The sequence below is a fragment of the Anas platyrhynchos genome, chromosome 2 (genome assembly GCF_047663525.1).
Source record: "Anas platyrhynchos isolate ZD024472 breed Pekin duck chromosome 2, IASCAAS_PekinDuck_T2T, whole genome shotgun sequence".
In the NCBI taxonomy this organism is placed as follows: Eukaryota; Metazoa; Chordata; class Aves; order Anseriformes; family Anatidae; genus Anas; species Anas platyrhynchos.
Window position 1 is genome coordinate 116,388,991 of NC_092588.1, and position 19,216 is coordinate 116,408,206.

The 19,216-nt window shown below is 40.5% G+C and overlaps 1 protein-coding gene across 1 annotated transcript in view; it reads right to left on the reverse strand.

The window, feature by feature from the left end:
* Positions 1-2,246: 2,246 nt before the first annotated feature.
* Positions 2,247-19,216, reverse strand: part of CNOT10 (CCR4-NOT transcription complex subunit 10) — a 28,010-nt gene continuing 11,040 nt past the window's right edge. The window contains exons 9-19 of the mRNA XM_038175072.2: positions 18,718-18,867; positions 18,022-18,224; positions 16,352-16,473; positions 15,577-15,753; positions 14,010-14,090; positions 8,529-8,642; positions 7,036-7,166; positions 6,298-6,333; positions 6,077-6,204; positions 4,146-4,221; positions 2,247-2,543 (exon numbers count right to left, since the gene is read on the reverse strand). Coding sequence (XP_038031000.1) covers positions 2,389-2,543; positions 4,146-4,221; positions 6,077-6,204; positions 6,298-6,333; positions 7,036-7,166; positions 8,529-8,642; positions 14,010-14,090; positions 15,577-15,753; positions 16,352-16,473; positions 18,022-18,224; positions 18,718-18,867 — 1,373 coding nt within the window. The 3' untranslated portion in view covers positions 2,247-2,388. The remainder of the gene's footprint in view (positions 2,544-4,145; positions 4,222-6,076; positions 6,205-6,297; positions 6,334-7,035; positions 7,167-8,528; positions 8,643-14,009; positions 14,091-15,576; positions 15,754-16,351; positions 16,474-18,021; positions 18,225-18,717; positions 18,868-19,216) is intronic.

The window sequence follows — 19,216 nt, forward strand, 5'->3', positions numbered from 1 at the left end:
AGTCTTCTCTTCTGCCAGGCTGTAAAAAGTGCTGCTATCAACTGGAGACAGCCAGGTTCAAATTCTGGAAACTTACTTAAACTTACAGGTGCCTGAGTGGAAAGGGGAGGAGAAATTAGGTGCTAAGGGGACAGGGTGGGCTTTTTGTTTGTGTTCCTGAAAGGTTCTGATGTGTTGCCAGCTTCTTATTTGTCTGGTCTATTAAAGACCAGTCTCGACAGGAGGAAAGGTTCCAGAATTAAGGTCACTGCCTGACTTCCCAGTGTGGAAAGAAGCGGAGGTAGATCCTAGTCTCCTAAAGTACTGACTTGAAAATACTTTCAAGCTGAAATGCTTTCTGCTCAGAGCTGCATCCAACTCTAGGACTGCTCAGCAGTGCCTTGGGCTCCAGCCTCTTGCTCAGACCAGGCCCTCCCTCTGCAGCTGGCACCATGATGGGTACAGCGATCACAGCAAGCTGGCAGAGGAGGAAAAGGCTGACAGGTGAGTTTCAAGATCACCAGGGACTGTGTGCTTGACACAGCTGTGGAGAAAAACACGGAAATTGAAGAGGCAGCCTGGGAGGACTCTGGGCTCCCTTGAACACAGCTGCTACTTGACAAAATCTCCACCTGAGCTCCAGGGGGCTGGTACAGCAACAGGTGTGGCCCATTTCTCCTGGGCTGGGGCTAGGGGTTTCTACAGGCTCTGCTTGGGGTCCTGCAGGAACCAGTAAGTTGGCCTTCACTGCTTAAGTGTTGGATTTTAAGAAGAAACTGAGGCCACCACTGATTATGGCAGTGCCAGAGAAGAGAGGTCCTTGCCCAGAAGGGTTTTTGATAATTTCTTTCCTTCGTGGTTGTGCAGCTTCATTCCTGCAAGCTGCCACCACTGCTCACCCTTCTTATTGGGGGGAAAAAAATAATCCCAAAGGTGTAGTTGCTTCTTTCTGAAGAGCTGGGGATGAATGGTTCTGCTCACATGCAAATGCAGCTGCGATAAGCGGTGCAGGGGCTTGGGGCAGGACACCACCACCATCCATCCCCGAGCCGCAGGGCAGCGCTGCATGCCGCGGGGTGGAGCCGGGCGCTGTATTAGCATTTTTTGCATGTGAATGCCCTGCATTCCTCGGGGGGCTGGGAAGGGCAGAGAAGAATCCACTCTATTCAAGACCTGAGACCACACAGCGAGCATCTTGAACCTTTTTGTGTTTAATCAGTCACTCTACTTTGACTTGAACGATGGATCAGCTTCTGGGCGCCTGCCTTTTTAGAAAGGTGAGCCTGAAATCTTTTCTATTTTAAAAACATTTTTTTAAAAATTTATACCCCCTCCACGAGGACAGCAAGGGTGCCACCTCCTACATCAACTGAGTAAAAACTTGCTGCAATATGGCATGCCTTACTGCGGCAAGGGCTAAAAATGATGTTAGGGAAGCCCATCAGCTACCAAAGATGAGCCTGTTAATGTAGTTGCTTCATTATTCCTGCTGAAGGGACAGCCACTTCTATGCTCAGTCTGCAACTCGCACTTTTTTTTAATAAAAGGTGCTGTCCTGCTCCCAGCTGTTTGTTTTGTTGGGGCAAAGCTGGGACACCCTTTGCACAACTCACCTTACAGAGAGCAGGACTTTCTGGCTCTGCTCTCCCAGTAACCCCTGGGCTCTGTGACCTTCTGGAGGGGCGATGTTAAGGGCCCTGAAGGGCTTGAAGACAAAGTACAATGGCAGCAGAGACACAGCACAGGGAGATAAGGTGTTAGCCCAGCTCTCCCTAGGAGATCACCTCTGAATAGCTGAAACAACATAAAATAGGCAGGAAAGGGGGAGGGAGAGAGTGGCTACATTCCACACTGGGCCCTGATTATCTATTGGGTTAAGGCTCAGAGTAGGGTGGCTCATCTGTTTTCTGGTGCTCACGGTAAGCAAGCAAAGTTCATGCTGCTGTCTATTGTACACCTGCTTTGTTTCTGCCTTTCACTCAAAAATTTTTCTGAAATACAGTCTTCTAAACCCAACATTAAGCAAACAAACAAAAAGCAAACCAAACCCTGCAAACCCAATCCTTTTTCTTACAAACCCGCACTTTTCACCTGTACCTACACCATCCACTAGGACAAAGACACATGGACTAAAGCAACTCTGTGCTGCAGCACCAGGCCTTTCAGGCCACCCCCCCTTCCTGCTAAGTGAACTGCCATTCATGTCTGAAACAGATACCAACATCTCTTCCTTTCTTAAAGAGGCTTTACAACCAAAAAGACATGACTAGAGGCATTTAGGTGTTTTATTAAAAATTTACAGAAATGAACACACTCCAGCAACCCCGGGTATGCAGGTGTCCTAGGTTAAAAAAATATACAAAATCCCAAGCCCTCATAGAAAGGGCAGCAGCAAGCTCACTCAAACCCTCACTTCCTTTGAACAGTGGTGAAAGCGGGCATCTGAATGGGCTGGATTGAATGGACTGGCTGAAAAACAGGCTTCTTCCGCATGTCAGAGAGTGTTTTCACGGAGGGGAGAAGCTGGTTTCTCTTGATGATCTGCAACGCCAGCTGAGTGTTACCTGCAATGCAAAAATAAAAAGAGGTGTAAGAGCTTTGTACGACTTTTCAGCTCCTTTGTGTCAACAGTGATGCCTAAGCCCTGGCATCATTTCCTTGCTAGACCATGTACAAAAGCAAGCTTCCTATTCACTGAAGGGCACAGCCATTAAAGAACACTAACAGAAGTAAATCTGGACTCCTAGTACTTGATTCCATCTCTGCTCAGCTGAATACATCAAGCTTTAACCTTGGAGCTGGAAGGTGCCAGAGCCCCTGCTGAACTCCTGGAGGCACCTCTTCTCACTCACTCCCACAGCTAGGGCAGAGAGGTTCTCTCACACAAAATACCCTCACAACGTCACACTAAGGAACAGGAATGCAAGTGTCAAGAATAGATGTAAAATCTGTTTTTAAAAGAAAAAAAGTGTGATTTTTCAACTGTATGCATGGCCTATCAACTAAATATCTATTTACTTGGAAAAGGAGCTCTTTGTTAAAAATTAAGCCAATATAATTGTAGGAGGAAACCTGTTAAGTTCAGAAAAGAACATTTTTCCTCTTACCAAATATTTTACCTTCATTAATGTTTTAGTTTTAGAAGAGAAGTGCCTTTTTCTTGACATTCTTAGAACAAAACATAGCCTTAGCCCCTTCCATACTCACTTCTGTTCTGTGCTTCTTTGTTGCAAAAAGAAACGTTTCTAAATTGGAATTTTGGAAATATCTTTGCAAGGAAAACTTTTTTTCAGAATAAAAAAAGTCATGGCCTCTGCTTCCCTATAATGCAAGAAGCCTAAAGGAAAACAACTCCACTGATTCAATCTGCTCACACTGCAGAATCCAAGTACAAGTTTTCCCATTATGTAGGGTTTTTTTTTGTTTTTTTTTTGAAGGTTCACTGCATTTTCATGAAGAGAATGGATTTTGGAAGAGTTCCCAACAGTACAAGCTTTGCCTCAGAGTACTTGCTGCACAGCCTTTGACGTAGCTTCTTTGGGAACTTGCATTTGAATTTTCTTTTATTGTACAACCTTTGAAGCTCTCTTATTATAGTATAAACCTCATCACAGGTTTTACTGGGCCTATTCAAGACTGCTGATTTCTGGACAAAGTATGGGAGATTTCAGCTCAGAAGATGCATGTTTAGAACGTCAGGTGTTTACGGCAGTCCTGCTCTTATATACATGTGTGTTTTACAGGTTTAACAGCAGGAATTGCCAGCCAAAAAAGATAAACTGCCTTCTATCAAAACACTTAACTGTTATCAAGTTATAAAACCCCCACATGTTCGCAAGTAATTGCTCCGTGGAAATGAGGGTACAGATACATAGATCCGTGGCAGTGTAAAAATGGAGATAGGGCCTAAAGGGTATCCTTCAAAAATGCTGGCACAGCTCTAAAGATCAGGAAAGATGACAACTGTTCTTCCCCATTCATCCCAAATCTAGATTGACAGAACATTTCACAACTTTACAAATGTGTTCTAATCCTTTCCCTGTGTTAATTGTGAATTCCAGGGAAAGACTTAAGATGTTATAAACACCAAACATTACACTCAACATTACATTTTCATTTTATGTATTAAATCAGCATTTTAATATTGGAAAAAGAGTAATATTTACCATTCTGTAGTTCAAGATATACAGCCAGCAGAATAGCCTCTGGAGGGATCTCTTTGGGGTGGATCAATGAAGCAGCCTTATGGAAAAAGAAGGTGGGAGGGGAGAAAGAGTGCTTAAGAGATGTATCCAGCTCAAAAAATGCTCCTTGACAAGACCATTAACATCATCTGAACTGACAAAACCAAATAACAATCCGTAAAGTAAGATTTTTCAAACTAATACACACAGTTAGATTCATGCCTGCAAGGAGAAATTGAAAGATTGTCTGCCTTGCAAGATTGTTTCACGCTAATTAGCAGCACCATCTGCTGTATGCTTATGTCAATATGAGTCTGTCATTCTTGGGCCAATTGACTGCGATTTCCTGCTGAGATGATGGGTGAAGGTAACCTCCATTGCTCCGAAGTTCAGAATATGAAGTTAACAAGGATCATCACAAGCAAATATGTACGTTTTTTCATCTGTGAAGTCAGTGATGCTGTCTTCTGTATTAGCTCCAGATCTGACTTCCCTACTCTTGATCTCCTGCACACCAGGTACATGCCCTTGATTTCCTTTGGCTTGCAGCTAAGTCCCTGTGCTCCAGCTGAGACATGTCCTAAGCTGCGAGCCTTCGGAACAACACAGCCCTGCAGAACTGCCTCCAGCAGGCCCCAGACAAGTCCCTGCTTTCTGCCTCACCAGCTTCTCTGTCGGGAACCATGCCAAGTATCAGACTGCTGCTCCTTCCCTTCGGTTCAAACAGAAGGGCTCTCCAAAACTTCACTGGGAAAGGGAGGAGAATGTAAGAAGATGAAAGCGAGCTACCAGGCCCTTCAAAGGAAAATGTTATTTCTCTCCTTATCCTTTGCCTTCCCTCTTCCCAGGTCACTGGATGTCAGCATCATGTTGGTGGTTTGGTACTGCAGGGTAAAGCCCAGCCATGAGCAGCAAGAAAAATGACAAATAATAAAGAATTTGTCCCTACCTCTGAAACTTACTGTTTTCAATTATTTATCAAATGTGAACACTTGATAATCCTAGTACAAGGATGACTCCTGTAATGGCAGTAAGGCTGAATCCTGAAATTTTATCTTTTCTATAAAGGCCCAATTCAGAGGGCAGGAAAAATGCGTATTTGTCTCTATACATTTGTAGAAGTAAATTGTGTTTGAGATCAACCCATTTCCTGAGGCCGGATCTGCACAAAACATGAGAAGCTAACAGGACTGATTCCTGATCAAAAAGAGGTGCAAGATGATCATTTGTTACAGGGCTGCCTGGCAGTGGTACCTGGTATCTGCATCCTTCTACAAGAAGCAGATGGTGGAGATGCTCCCCAAGTAGAAACCTATTATTTAACAAGCTAAAATACGGGCTGGTCCAGCCATCCACTGGACCTGCTCAAGAGAAAGTGGCCTACACAGTTCAAATTCAGCATCCAGTAGTAACTTGTGTCTGTTCTACTGAAAGAAGGGGAGTGAGCAGCCCCCAACAGACCTGATCTTACCAGGAGACCAGGCAGGCAAGAACCAGACGTCCAGCAGATTGTAGCTGTTCTCTCAGCCCTAAATTTCACAGCTTAGATGGTGAGTTAGCTGATCAAAGACAAGGAAATTCAAGGCCCTAAAGAACCTTCTCCTGTAGAATATAACAATTACTACTGGACTGTTAAAAAAAATTAGAAAAATGGCTTCCTAGTCATCTTCCACTGTTTTGACACAATCTAAAAGAAATCCTTAAAAATAGTACTGAACTATTTACAGGTAGTAACTTTGGAATTCCTTCATGTTACAAATAGAGGTTGGTTCATTAAGACAGAACAGAGCTGCCATCTCAGCAAAGCCCACAAATGTTGAGCTGTGAAATCACCAGGATTTGCTGTGATCTAACTGGCACTTTGAAGGACGTACCTCCGTCCCTAGAGCTGCCTTAAGATTTGTTTCTCATACCTGATGGAGACACTTTCGAGCTTTGTCATATTCACTCCTCAAGCAGTAAGCACTTCCGAGGTTGAACAACATCATTGTTCGTGCAGATGTGACTGAACTGGGATAGCACTGTGGGGTCTGCTTGCCAGCTGCAATTGAAGAAAATATATTTTTTAAAACCTTTATTCAGAGCTGCCCAAATAAGTTCCTGTACTCTGCTGAATATGCTGGCTGGTACTTACAAGATTCCATTGCCTCATTCTCTCCTTTGTCAGACCCTACAAAGTAAAAACAGACACAAAGATATCATTTTCTGTGAGCTTTTTTTAAAGCTCATTACAAAAATTATAGTTACAGGTCAACAGATACAAATTTGCTTCTTCCTTCACGGTCTGACATTGCAGAGGGAAAACATATCAGTTTGCTTTCTAAATTTAAGCTACACGTTCCCATAGTTAATGTTTTGTTTCCCTAAGAACTTTTAGATTTGCAAATAGGAACAATGAAGTGTAAACTGCAGTCATCTGAGTGAAATCAGAGCTGCTGTAGTCTTAATTATGCAGGTGGGCTCTTGAAGTATTTTTGTCACAGACTACACACTCCCAACTGGAAGCACTGCAAAATACAGATTACATTCTCCCTGCTCCTATCTCTTAGGCAAGCCCTGGCTTAGAGATTAAAAAAATGGAGCAGAAACTACGAAGCAGAAGTTAACAAAAGGAATTTTACAACATTATGCTTAACGCTACAATATACGGTTCTATTTATATTACAGAATTAGACATGCCAAAGGAAGGACGGGCATGCAAAAGACAAAACAAAGTCAAACCAGGAACTAAAGCCTGGAGGAACAAACCAACCCCAAACAATCTTGCATCTTAAAACAAGCGATCCTAATCGTCATCATATTTATACACAAAGTTACAGCAAGAAAGCAGCCGAGAACATGACCAGTTCTAATCAAGTGTGGATTCACTAACCTTGATCCTGTTCGTTTGAAGAGATCCCGAGGGAAACATCAGTGACGTTCTCAGGGTTCAAGTGAGTGATGGCATCAGATATTCTGTCTAGAGAGATGAGAGCTTCTGCTGCATACAAATGCCCAAGAAACCTACAAGAGAAAAGGGTCAGGTACAAATGTCAGCATAACAACCCCCAAAATTCACTGTTCTTACACAAGACAAAATTAATTCAGTTTTTAACTTCAGCACATGACAACGACTGCTTAATACACACGCATGAAGTAAGCTTGCTTGCGTAATTCCCCATTCTGACATCTGCTTTTTACACTCCAGTGTTCCAAAAAATTCTGTACATGAGTAATGCCAACTAATTCATGCACAGGAACAGCTATTCTAGACAGACAGTACTCAGTATGGCTTCATCTCAAAGAATTAAAAAAAAGAAATGGTTACAAAAACACCCCCAAAATATCGATACACCTAAAATTTGAGGTGTTAAAGTGACCTCACATTCAATAAAAAGTTAAACTAAGTCTGTAAAATACCTTGAATTTCTTGCATCACATAGCAGTAACACTGCCTTTAGAAAATTATGTGTTACCTGGCAAATCCTCTAAGATCTTGCTTTTATAAAGACTGCACAAAAAGATGAGCTTCTACTGTAGTTTGAAGCATGGGAGCCAAAGAAGTTAATTGACACGGACAATTTTAGAGAATGCTGCCAGCATCCATAAACACAAGTTAGCTTGCTCTCTGCTTGTACTTTACCAGTTTTGCCAAATGTCATTAGTACCATAAAAGCTTCATGTGTATTTTATTCAATTCCTGTCATACACAGGAACTCAATGCACAAACAAGGTCAAAAGGATGGGGCCAGAGCTCCCTTTTTTTTGAATTTGCAGAGATGCATCAGAATTGGTGAGAAGAAACAGAAAGAGGTTCGTGTTTCTTTCCAAAATGATAAAAGCCAAGTTATAAACGAAGAACAGAAATCGAATAATGGAACTTCTATGAGCAACAGCAAGATGTGAAGTGACAATCCTGCACATCCAAGGTCTGGTGCCCTGCTGTCTGAGCAAACCCACCCCTCCGACGTGGTAGTTTGCTAAGCGAGTTTTCAGCTGCATGCTGGCTCAGGCAGTTGTCCACATCTAGCTGCTTACTCCTGCCCCCTGTGCTGTGCCAACACAAGTAGGTGCTGCCCACAGTGAGCCAGGACAGAGATCTGACAGTCCTGCAATGAAGGGGAACTGCAGCTGAAGATTAACAAAGAGCAACAAGAGCAGCAAACGGTTCTGAATTACATGGAATTCACACACAAACGAGGGGACTCACGTTCCTGCGTGTCAATGAACATTTAGTCAGAGCTTCAATAAGAACAGGAGCACGCCAAGCAATTCTTTGCCTCAGATACAGAACGGGCAAGCAGCTACAGACATGGGAAGCTTCAACTCAGAACTCTCCAGCAAAAAGCAGGGCTGAGAAAGAAGAAACGGTCACGTCAGACTTACTTAAGAGACCCTGACAGCTTTGGTTGCTGAAGGAGTTTATCTGCGTGATTCAGTGCCATGAGGTTATCACCCAAAGCCAGAGCCACGTAAGCACTACAGGCAAGTATTGAGCACCTGGAGGGAAAAAAAAAAAAAAAAAAGAGAGGCATAAAAAAAGGAGGGAACCAATATGTTAAACAGAAAATTCTGTGATTTCAAATGCAGCTGTAAAATTTCTCCTTTATCTAGATTTGCTGGACATTTGTTAAAGACATTTAACATTTCTTACACAGAGTATAAAAAAACAGAAGCAGGAACAAACAGCACAGTTTGTAATCGTTAAAATGATTCTGATCCTACTAAGAATAACTTCTGTTTTCATATGTTTCAAACTTTATTGCTTTTATCCTATGTAAATAAACTTCATATACAACACAAACAGTTTAAGATATTAACTACTCATACACAAATGTTTAAGTACATATAAATTTTCACAGCCATACAGCATCCCTACATTCCGTTCTTACTTGAAGTTATTTCACATTCAAGGAAAAATATTTGGAATTACTAAGTTATAGTCATACCTCAAAAAAACAAAAGACAACAACTTTACAGCATGCTCCAGAAGCCAGCAACAGCAAACATGCAAAAGATTACGTTAGCTTTAACATAGTCACTAGATAGAACAGTTTTCTACTAACGTATTATGTTTCTACTAACATAAAATGCAAAGACCTCCACTTTTCACCAACAGTCCAGAATCTCAAAAATGAAAGACATTTAAGCGTTGAAGAAATAAATTGCAAGTCTTCAACGATATCTTCACATCCAACTACAAAGCAAAGGAGCTGGCCTTTCTGTAACTGTGGCCTCAGTTGCATTTCCTGCATGAGGAGATGCACACGCTGTGTTCAACCCGTACAAACCAAAGATCACCACAGTACGATTTTGAAGTTTTGACCATTAATAACTGATGGACCTCACCACACATGATATTTTTCTCATGGACTTTCTCATCCTCTTTTTATTCTTTAAACCCTGGGTTTTCATTTGCGTTTCTCTGCCCTCCCCCTCTTCCTGCAACAACGGGTAACAGATTTCTGTAACTCCCAATCCTATAAATCACCTTGAACTACAGCTGCCTTGTTGGAGTCAATTAAGTTGTAAAATAGAAGAGTGAAATATGTTACAACATTTGTACACAAGGAGACGAAACTGTAGGGAGTTTTGTTGTTTCCAGTTCTGTGTTACACTGAGGGTTGTAATCCTCTGCCAAGAGCCTGATTTGCTATGTGGCATTTTTGTTGCTGTCGCAGACTTTGATGGGTTTCCAATAGCGCAAAAATCTCTGACGGCTCTTGTAAGGCAATCCGAGTGACTCTCATTTTCCCTCGTCACACAAGAACCCCACGTCAGGATGCCAGCATTAAGCCAAGCTTTCCAGTTGGTAATAACTCCCCTCCATGTCCCTGCCCCAGCCCAGTGAGTGCAGGCCCTCTTGTCCTCTCTTGGGGCAAAAACCTGGGCCTGCTTTGCCTTGCTGTGAGCACGGACTCCTTTTTCCTCCAGGGAAGGGAAAGGGGATCCTCTTAGCGAGGTCTCACGTTGGGAGAGATGCAAGCAGAGCCTTCGACTCTCCTGCCAGGAGGTGGGCTATTACCCCGCCAACCTTCTGGCAACTGTCAAGCCCACTTTGAGTCCAGCAGTAAGTCATGTAATTCACGGCAGGGCCTGGGGTGCCTTTATTCCCGGTTCCCAGGAGGCATGCTCTTTAATTATGCACAAGCAGGATAAGAAACTTCGCCAGTGTTTCCCCCCTACCCCCCACTTCCTCTTTACCATGCCCAGATGTCACATCAAATCTGAGCACATACAAAAGCTTTCAAGAAAGAGAGGAAAGCTTCCCCCGGCTCAAGTCCCCGACCGAAAATATTTCTGAAAGGTTGTGGCTGTGGGGAGGGGGAGGGAAATGGGGGGAAAAAAAGAAATCCCTGAAATAATGGCCTGCTTCTAACCAGCTTCTTTTCTTCTCGACCTCAAGGAAGAGCAACTTTACAATGAGCAGAGATGCTAAATACCTTTACACGCAAGTCAAGGCCTGCAGAGTTGGGTGCTCCTACCCTTTAAGTCAATACAAGCCTTCTGTTCACCACAGCGTTTTAAAACTATTTTTTGCTTTTTGAAAGCATAAATGCAAACAACAGGTGTGCTCTGGTCACACAGCAGATGGGTCCGACAAGGTGGAAACCTATTCCTCTGCCCGAAGGATTCAGGGCCTGTTAAGCCCTTCAAGACCTCGAAGAGATCCTTCAGCAGAAGTCCTCTGAAGAAAACATCCACGTTTTCCTCCGTGCAATGCTTGGATTCATTGTTGAACCAGCCAAACCAAACGCTCAGGAGATCTGACAGCTAATCAGAGCAGAAGAATTGCACCACAAGGGAAAAGCCAAACTAGTTTTTCACCCCAGTCGGGATTCTGACAAAACTCCGCAGGTCGTCTTTAAGCACTGGAGACTTCCAGCATTACTGAGCCCCTCCGTTCCCTAAATAAAACTGCCTTTGCACTAGGAAAAAGAAAAATGTTTTTTTAAACTGCCAGATTATGTCAAACAACCTCCTGGGTAGGTTTAGGCAACGAGATTTGTCAGCCCACACTGGCTGAGGGGTTGTACAACCTAACCTACACGCTCAGCGTAGCTTATTCCACTGGAAAAAAGGCTAACCAGAGCAAATCCACTCCTTCAAAACCTACCATAAAGGCATAAGAATGGCTCCTCTAAACCATTTGGAGAGCATCGCTAACCTGAAAAGTCTGTCCAACTAATTTGCACACAAGTAGCAAACAATACACCCAACACTTAAGCTTTGTTTAGAGTCCATTTTTAATTTTTAAGAGTCATTTAGGGGCACAGTCAGTCATTTTAAACTCGTATTAGGATGTTCAACTGTACAAAATCATAAAAAAAATCCCAAACGTTTAAGTTCTCCATGTCAGTACCAGAAGCAATGGAGACTTCTCTATCCAGTGACTGTCAGCAAGGGGAAAAATTATTCTACTCCTCAGAATAATCCTCGTCATTTCAGTATTTCCCTTTTAATGTTCCCTGACTGGACATGGATTTTAACTTTCTCACTTAGCTCCTCAGTGAGCAAGCCAACAGTAATACGTTAACATTTGAACCTACCACATTTTCATAGCCATCTGCAGAAACCTAGGAACGGTTTTAGCAGTTACACTCTAAGGATGTCTAGTCTCATGGATTTAACCAGCAGTCAAAGCAAGTATTGAAAAAGAAAAAAGATCAATGCTTTTCCTTTCTTTACATGACATTCTTTACCAGAAGCAGCATAGTTCTTGCTAAACTGGTAGGTTTTTCCTGACAGGCTGTCAGGTTTCATCAGTAGATAACAGCTGATTGTGAAAGAAAAGACTATGCAGTTAAGAAAACCACGATGTGACACTGTGTGATTTTGACATGTGGCAACCACATTTTCAAGTCAGGAGAGGAAAAAAAACAAAATCACACCACACCACTGTTTTTAATCCACTGCCTTCTATTTCAAGGAGTATCCTCTTGCATCACTGCAGAATAAATAATCAAGGTCTCAGTAATGTCTCCTCACAGACTACTGCTAAATTGCCTTTAAACAAATACAAGTAGATTTGCTATACACAAGGCAGCAAAGTAAAGGTTACAGTGGTCATTATAAACCACAGGTTACCTGGGGTTAGGCTGGAACAAAGTGTTACTCAAGAGTTTAAGTGGGAAACTACTGTATGCTTTGTCCATAATGGAAACTTAAACCAGATTTCTTTTTTTAAGAAGTGGTGCAAGCTTTATAGTAAGAGATTCTCAGTGGGCTAGCAGCCACCTGAACAATGCCATTAACATTTCAGTATATGATGATTTAATTGGGGAAATATAAAGAGATTTCAGACAACACAATAGTCATTTGGACAAATAGGAGTTACTGTGTTTGGTAGTCCACGTTCCTCCAAGTATTTCAAAGATCTTTGGGAATACAAAAACACTGCAGTCGAGTTTTATTCATGTTCTTCCATGGTAAGGAAGTCAAATGCCAGGACAAAGGCAACTTTTCCTTCTATTCTGTGCAAACTATGGATTTGTTTCACGTGGGAAGGCTACCTGCTGAAAGGGATTTTTCTGTTTTGCCATCGCTGTTCATTGTCACCCGGGACAGAAGGAATTTTATATAACATGCAGTAACAGTTTAAACTGTGAAAAGAAACTACATGACAAAATGGTTGTTTGCACTACAATACCAAGAAATTTAAGGCTTAGAACAACAATCAAGTTACAGCACAAATTGTCTATCACACTGGGAATAGTGGAAGCATTTACATATTAGTAGCCTGCTACAAAAGCAAAGCTAAGTACACTAGCTTAGGCTTCTTTTGTCTAATTAGGCCTGTAACCTGTTGTCAGGCTCGCATTTGTCTTAAATCTATTTTCAGTTGTTTCTACAGTATTGCAGCAGTCAAAGAAAAAATAGCTGTGAAGAGTCCAGAGAAGACTGGGTTATCTGAACTGAAAATTATACAATATTATAGATGATAAAATCTAGATTATAAAATAAGACCTGGCCAAATAACGTTGAATCAATTCTAGGCAGATAAAAACTCCAAACTGCAGATACCTGTGCAAATATTTAGTGCAAGATTCCTTGCTCTCTTTAAGTATCTCTTCCAAAATGCAAAGTCAAAACTGAGACAAAGAATCCATGAGATCTGACAAGCCAAGAATCATCTCACAGTAATTCATTATCACTCATAGAAAAACTTGATTTAGAACCAAAACGTCTAAAAAGGTGTAAAAGTAATCTAAAAGCTACCATCACGTATTAGTATATGTGATAGTATTAAAATGCTCCTAGAGCATTTGTTACTTTAAAGGCCAAGTCACATATGAAAAAGTGATAATAGTAAGTTAATTAAAAATAAAAAGGTTTTAGTCTAAGCCATGCTTGGGAGAAGGCAGAAAATGAATAAACTGAGGGGAAGGGTGGATTATTAAAGGTTTCAACCCTAGTCCAGATGAAAACTGTGTAGGGGAGAAGAATTCACAGACCAGCCTTACCAAATCTTTAACAGGTAAGGGTACTATACTGTAATTTCCCCCTCCTAATAGTCAGAAGAGCCATTGCCAGATTTTTAGCTTTGTCATTTACAGACCTTGATTTTTTGGTTTTACCAACTATTTAATGGCAAGCCTGTAATAGTGGGATCAAACAGACACTTAACTATAATCTGATCTGAAATACTGCAGAGTTTCTACTTGTTCCGACTCAAAGCCTTGAGGAAAGGAAGCACATGCATGTAAAAAAAAAAAAAGTCATCTTTACATCAACAACTACAATGCAATACTGCAAGTGCCACACCATTAAAAAACAAACGAACAAGCAAGCTAGTAATGACTCCAGAATCATAAACACAATTTAAGAGGGGTCTCATTTAGTTGTGAATATTTGTTATTTACTTGCCTTAAGTTTTCTAATTCCTGTTTCTTCAAAGGCGAAGAAGGTGGAGCTGCAATGAATTTATCCCCTTCATGACTTTTATTGCTAGAATAAAAACAGTATATTAAATTATTTGCAGTCACTCCTTATAATTAAGATCTCAGCATAATAAGCATTGATATTTATTCACTTCATTTTAAAGGACTGCAAAAATTCTATAGCCTAAAAAAACAGGAAAATGAAGCTATGTAAAAATTGAGGCAAATGCTGCTATCAAATAGTTAGGATAAGGAAAAATGGGGGCATTTACTGGGAAAGATTTGACTGACACACCAAACAACACATGCCACTTTCCACAACCTTGAGTTATTTTTGAAGTTCCTTGTAGTACAAGAACTTTAAGCTCCGGAGATGCAGAACTTACTGCATTTGTAACCTTTACTTCAACCAGTAAGAAAAGCAGTAAACTAGCTGCTGTCCTAGACACCTTAGTGATTAGTTACATACATATTCTGTAAAGAAAAAACCCACAAAGTACATCTTCCATTAGATTTCTAGCTACCCTTTATTTTTATTATGTCAAAATACACCCCTTAAAAACAACAACAACAACAACAACAACACTATCTTAAAATTAGGCTTGGGGTTTGTTTGGGGGGCAAACATTCACTCTATTTTTAAACATAAGCAATTTCACTCCCCAGTAAGCTGATAGACACCCTGCTTCCAGAATGAAAAATGGGAAGAGAAGGTTAACAGTGGCACCTTGGCAGAGAGATGGTTTATGAACAGATCAAACAATCTGAATTGAAAATGAGTTCCAGCCATTTAACAAGTGGAGCTTTTTCCACTGAAGTACAGTTTCGTGTCTGTTACAAACAGGTAAGATAATTCCAAATCAGACCTTCAGACAACAGCACTGAAGGGAACTTGACACTGTTGTAGTGAAGGTACTTCGTGGGACACCTTTGCTAAAGATAGATTTTAAAAATACCTGTAACCACTGAAAATATTCACAGATGTCTTGTGAATGAGAGGAATCTGCCCAATAGCCAGCCTGTTCAATTAGTGGGATTTGCTTCAAAATTATCCTGTTCAATTAGTGTGATTTTCTTCAAATGCCTTATATCTTTTACTGCTCTCTCAGAGGGTCCCTTGTCAGAGGAAACAAATCCTTTTAGAGTCTTTCAGAACGTGACACACAAATTCAAGAAGAGCCGGGAGATTTTGAAATTAGCAGTGACCACTGAGAGGCATGAGGGATTCTTTTTTTATTCTTTAAGTGAAAGAAACATCTGCTTTTGAAAGCAGAAGGTAATAAGGGATTTTCCTGTACAGGGCATGCTTTTCTTTCCTTACTTCTACAAGGACGAGGCAAAGAAAAAACAAGAAGTAGGTCTTGGCTGAGTTAAGGCCACCATTTTATTTTCATTGTTGCTCCCCAATGGGCCCTGTGAGCTTAAGTCAGAGGAGCTTCATTTCAATGGGCTGCATAAAGCTTAACAGGTAAGTTAGCTCAAGTTTTATATTCAAAAAATATCGAAATATTAAAATTAATTAAATTCAAGGTGTAATTCAAAATTCTGATTACCTGCATGCTTCACTGCTTTCACTGTTTTCTGCATTTCCACCTAGCTGATTACTAGTTTTAGAGCCATTTTCTTGCTTTGACTCCTGCTGGTCTTCTGGAAGTAACAGCAAGGCATTTCTTAGACATATCGCTGCAAATTCCATGCTGGCTACAGGTATTGCTGAAGACTGCCCATCACTGAAAGAGACACAGAAGATAGCTGGTGAGTACCAATCCTACTAAATTTAAAAGGAAAAGCAGAGCTCCAGAAAGACCTGGATGCAGAGCAAGTTTTATTTATGAAGATATATACACCCTGATATTCTTATGTGTGGAAAGTATACCATGACATCCAAATAGCACAGGCAGGTTCAACTACATGGCAATTACAAGAAGTTCTCTTGTTTTGATTGAATTCACTTCTTAAAAGTCTTATGACAGAGGAACTAGATTCCACCTGTAATTTTTTAGAGTGAATTACCAAAAATATATATTTAAAGTGAGAAAAAGATTAATTTAGCTAACTGGAAATGCAAATTTCAGAAAAATCAATTTTAAGTTTTAATGACTCTCAGTTACAACGAATACACAATTAAGCCCTCTGCTGGCCATAACAGGAGACATCCAAATGATGTTTAAGTAGGACTCGAGAATTTTAAACACACCTCTTTTCACTACACGAGTAATTCCAAAATGAACACACAATGATTCCATGAAAATTTAAGAGTCCTGATGAACAAACACGTACCCCAAACAAAGCTCTGATAAAATAAAGACCCACGGAAAGCATACTTACTTATAAACAACATTCTGTATTGACTGGGACGCCAGGACTATCTTACGGTGGTAGCCTTGACCTACTATAGATTGCACAATTCCCTTTTTGCTTGGAAGACCTTTAGTCTCTTGTTCTGAAGTCTAAAAAAGAAGGGAAAAAAGAAAGAAAAGGAGGACTAAGATATTATGGCTATTGAATGAGAGCTTTGCAAAATACGTGAAAACTGGAAGATTACAAACCCAGCTACAATGCAAGAATAGTTGTTTTTTTTTCCCCACCCCATATGGGTACAGTTTTAAATTTAAGTACCATGAAGATTCAGATACTTTCTATTGCCTTTGTGTTGCAGAGGGATTTAACTGCACACAGTGTTTTCACAGATTAGTTCTGACAGCTTGTCTGATAGCCTACTGACCTAGTTTCTCCTCTGTTTTGAAAGCAGAAGAACAATGAATTAAGTCGCATTAGAAGAATTGCTAGGATATCAAAAAAAATCATACGATCAGCCAATAACATCAGAATTGTCACTATGATTTGCCATCTTCTCTCCCTGATTACACAGCATTCAAAATGCTCTCAAACTGTTCCATGGGGAGCACAACGCTGAACTACAACATATGCAAAGTTACATTAAATTAACTTGTTAAAGAGATTTTGGTGTATGTAGATATTCTGGGGATCAAATGAATTTAACACACTAATTATCAGTCCCAAGAATCAACTCCACACCACACTTATTTTAAAAGAATAAACAGAAAGAAAACAACTATAAGCCAACTTTGTTGCTAAGTAGAATTAGTGACAAAGAATTGCAGTTCTAAGGAAAACTTGTACTAGTAAATAGGTGTCACTTTTCAGAAAAAGTTATCAGAATCCAAAGAGGAATATTTTATGGTAAATGCCATTATCACGTTAATAGTAATTTGAAAACAAATATTAAAAAGATGCAGTGATCATCTGTCTATAGCTTATAAACTACAATACTAAAGCAAGTAAAAATCTGCCTCAGTAAATTAATTTTCTGTAGGATGTTCAGGGAATAAATATGAATCCACAGCCAGACATCAAGGTATATTAATGTAAATTGAGCTACAAGGTCGAATAAAACACACCATTGGTTTTAAGGCTTCACTTGTCATGTCTTAAATTACAAGATTTGCGAACACTTCCCTTTTGTCTTTAAATATTAAAAGCACCCAAAGTGAACTTCTTCCTCGTAAGATTACAAATTTAGGAAACTTCAAGCTGCTGATGTTACCCAAATTCACACTCCCTGATACACCATACAATGTTACAGCTGTAGGAGGAAGAGCATTAAGCTCCAGGTGCCTAACACGATCTGCTGCTTTAGTTGGTCTACAGTAAGTGAAGAGGTGACCCATAACTTTATTTCCTTGTCCCAAACTGCTAAACACTGTTCTTGTAAACAGGTTCCTAGCTTTTTTTTTTTTTTTTTTTTAAACCAAAGGCATTTTGGACCCAACGCTCTCTAAACTTCGATGTCGCATCTGTGAAATGGGGGCAGAAGCAAACCTACAAAACTGCTGCGAATAGCTTTTCAAAGTTTCTGAAAGAATCACAGAATGGCTCAGGTTGGAAGGGGCCTTAAAATTTAATTCCTCTGTTCACAAAGACAAAACGTATTTCATAACCACAACCAAACACAAGGAATTTGCAAAGCCACTTACCCCCTTGTTGGCAGCAATGCAGCATTCAGCTATCCTCAGCCAAAGGCGAGGGTTTGAGTGATAAACCTGGACTGCCTCAATCAGGCATTCGAAGGCAGCTAAAGGCCTCCCGATATGCAGGAGCTGAATTCCGCAGTTGTAGAGCAACTCATACCGTTTGTTGGTCAGCAGCGTACACATGGGCCTCCCTGAAAATTTTTTACCTGCAGAAAAAGATACGTAATATTGGATGTGCAGCTCAGGAGAGCTGATACCGTGGACCTCTTGCAGTGGGGGACAAGAGGGAAAAGTAGGAGGGAGGCTGTGGGAAACACTCAAAAAAAATAAAAACAAACAACAAAAATCACTATAATTAGAGAATTCACTAGCCTCCCTCTGTAATCAAAGCAAGAAAACTTCATAGTATTTATTTTCTATCTACTGTTAGCAGGATCACAAGTAATGTACCAGTCTTTACTGATGCATACCGGGGTCACAGAAACTTTGACTATCAGTCAGGGAGATCTGACAAAACCAAAGACTAAAAACGAGACAGAAATAATTGCCCTAGCCCCATGGCATACCAAAGAAAACAAGAAAAAGGAACAATTCAAAAGAGATGGAACAGGAATTTTGTTGGCAATTAATGAAAGCTTTTATTTTCTTCATTTGCCCATCCCTTTTCCACCACCCATTTTCATCTCTTGCAAGTCTTACCTGGATCTGAGCTACCTGTTCCTAGCTGCGCACATGCATTATCATTTTCCTGTAAGGCTTTTTTGAAGTAAAAAATTCCTAAATTGTGCTTTCCCATAGCAAAGTGGATGCAGCCAAGATTGTTCCAGAACATGCACCTTAAGCATTCACCTGAAAGAAGAGCGAAAGAGTACTTTCATAAACTGAAAAACATCACTGAACCCACAAAACACTTCCACCACTCATGCATTATTACGGTAGTTTATTAAATCTGTTCTTCAGCAAGATGTTCAAGGATTATGTAGTTATGTCCCTGTCTCAAGTATTTTAATAATCTGCATTTCTGTATATCATTCTACTTCTCTGGGAAAGTTCACCTAAACTGACCTACAAGTAAGAAACCAGAGAGCTTCAGATCTTATGCACCACGTTTCAGGACACCCAGGTATAAAGCCAATTTGACAGACTGCAAGTTGAAGTAAGATTATCTGATTTTTTTTTCAGTGTTTAGTGTGTATAA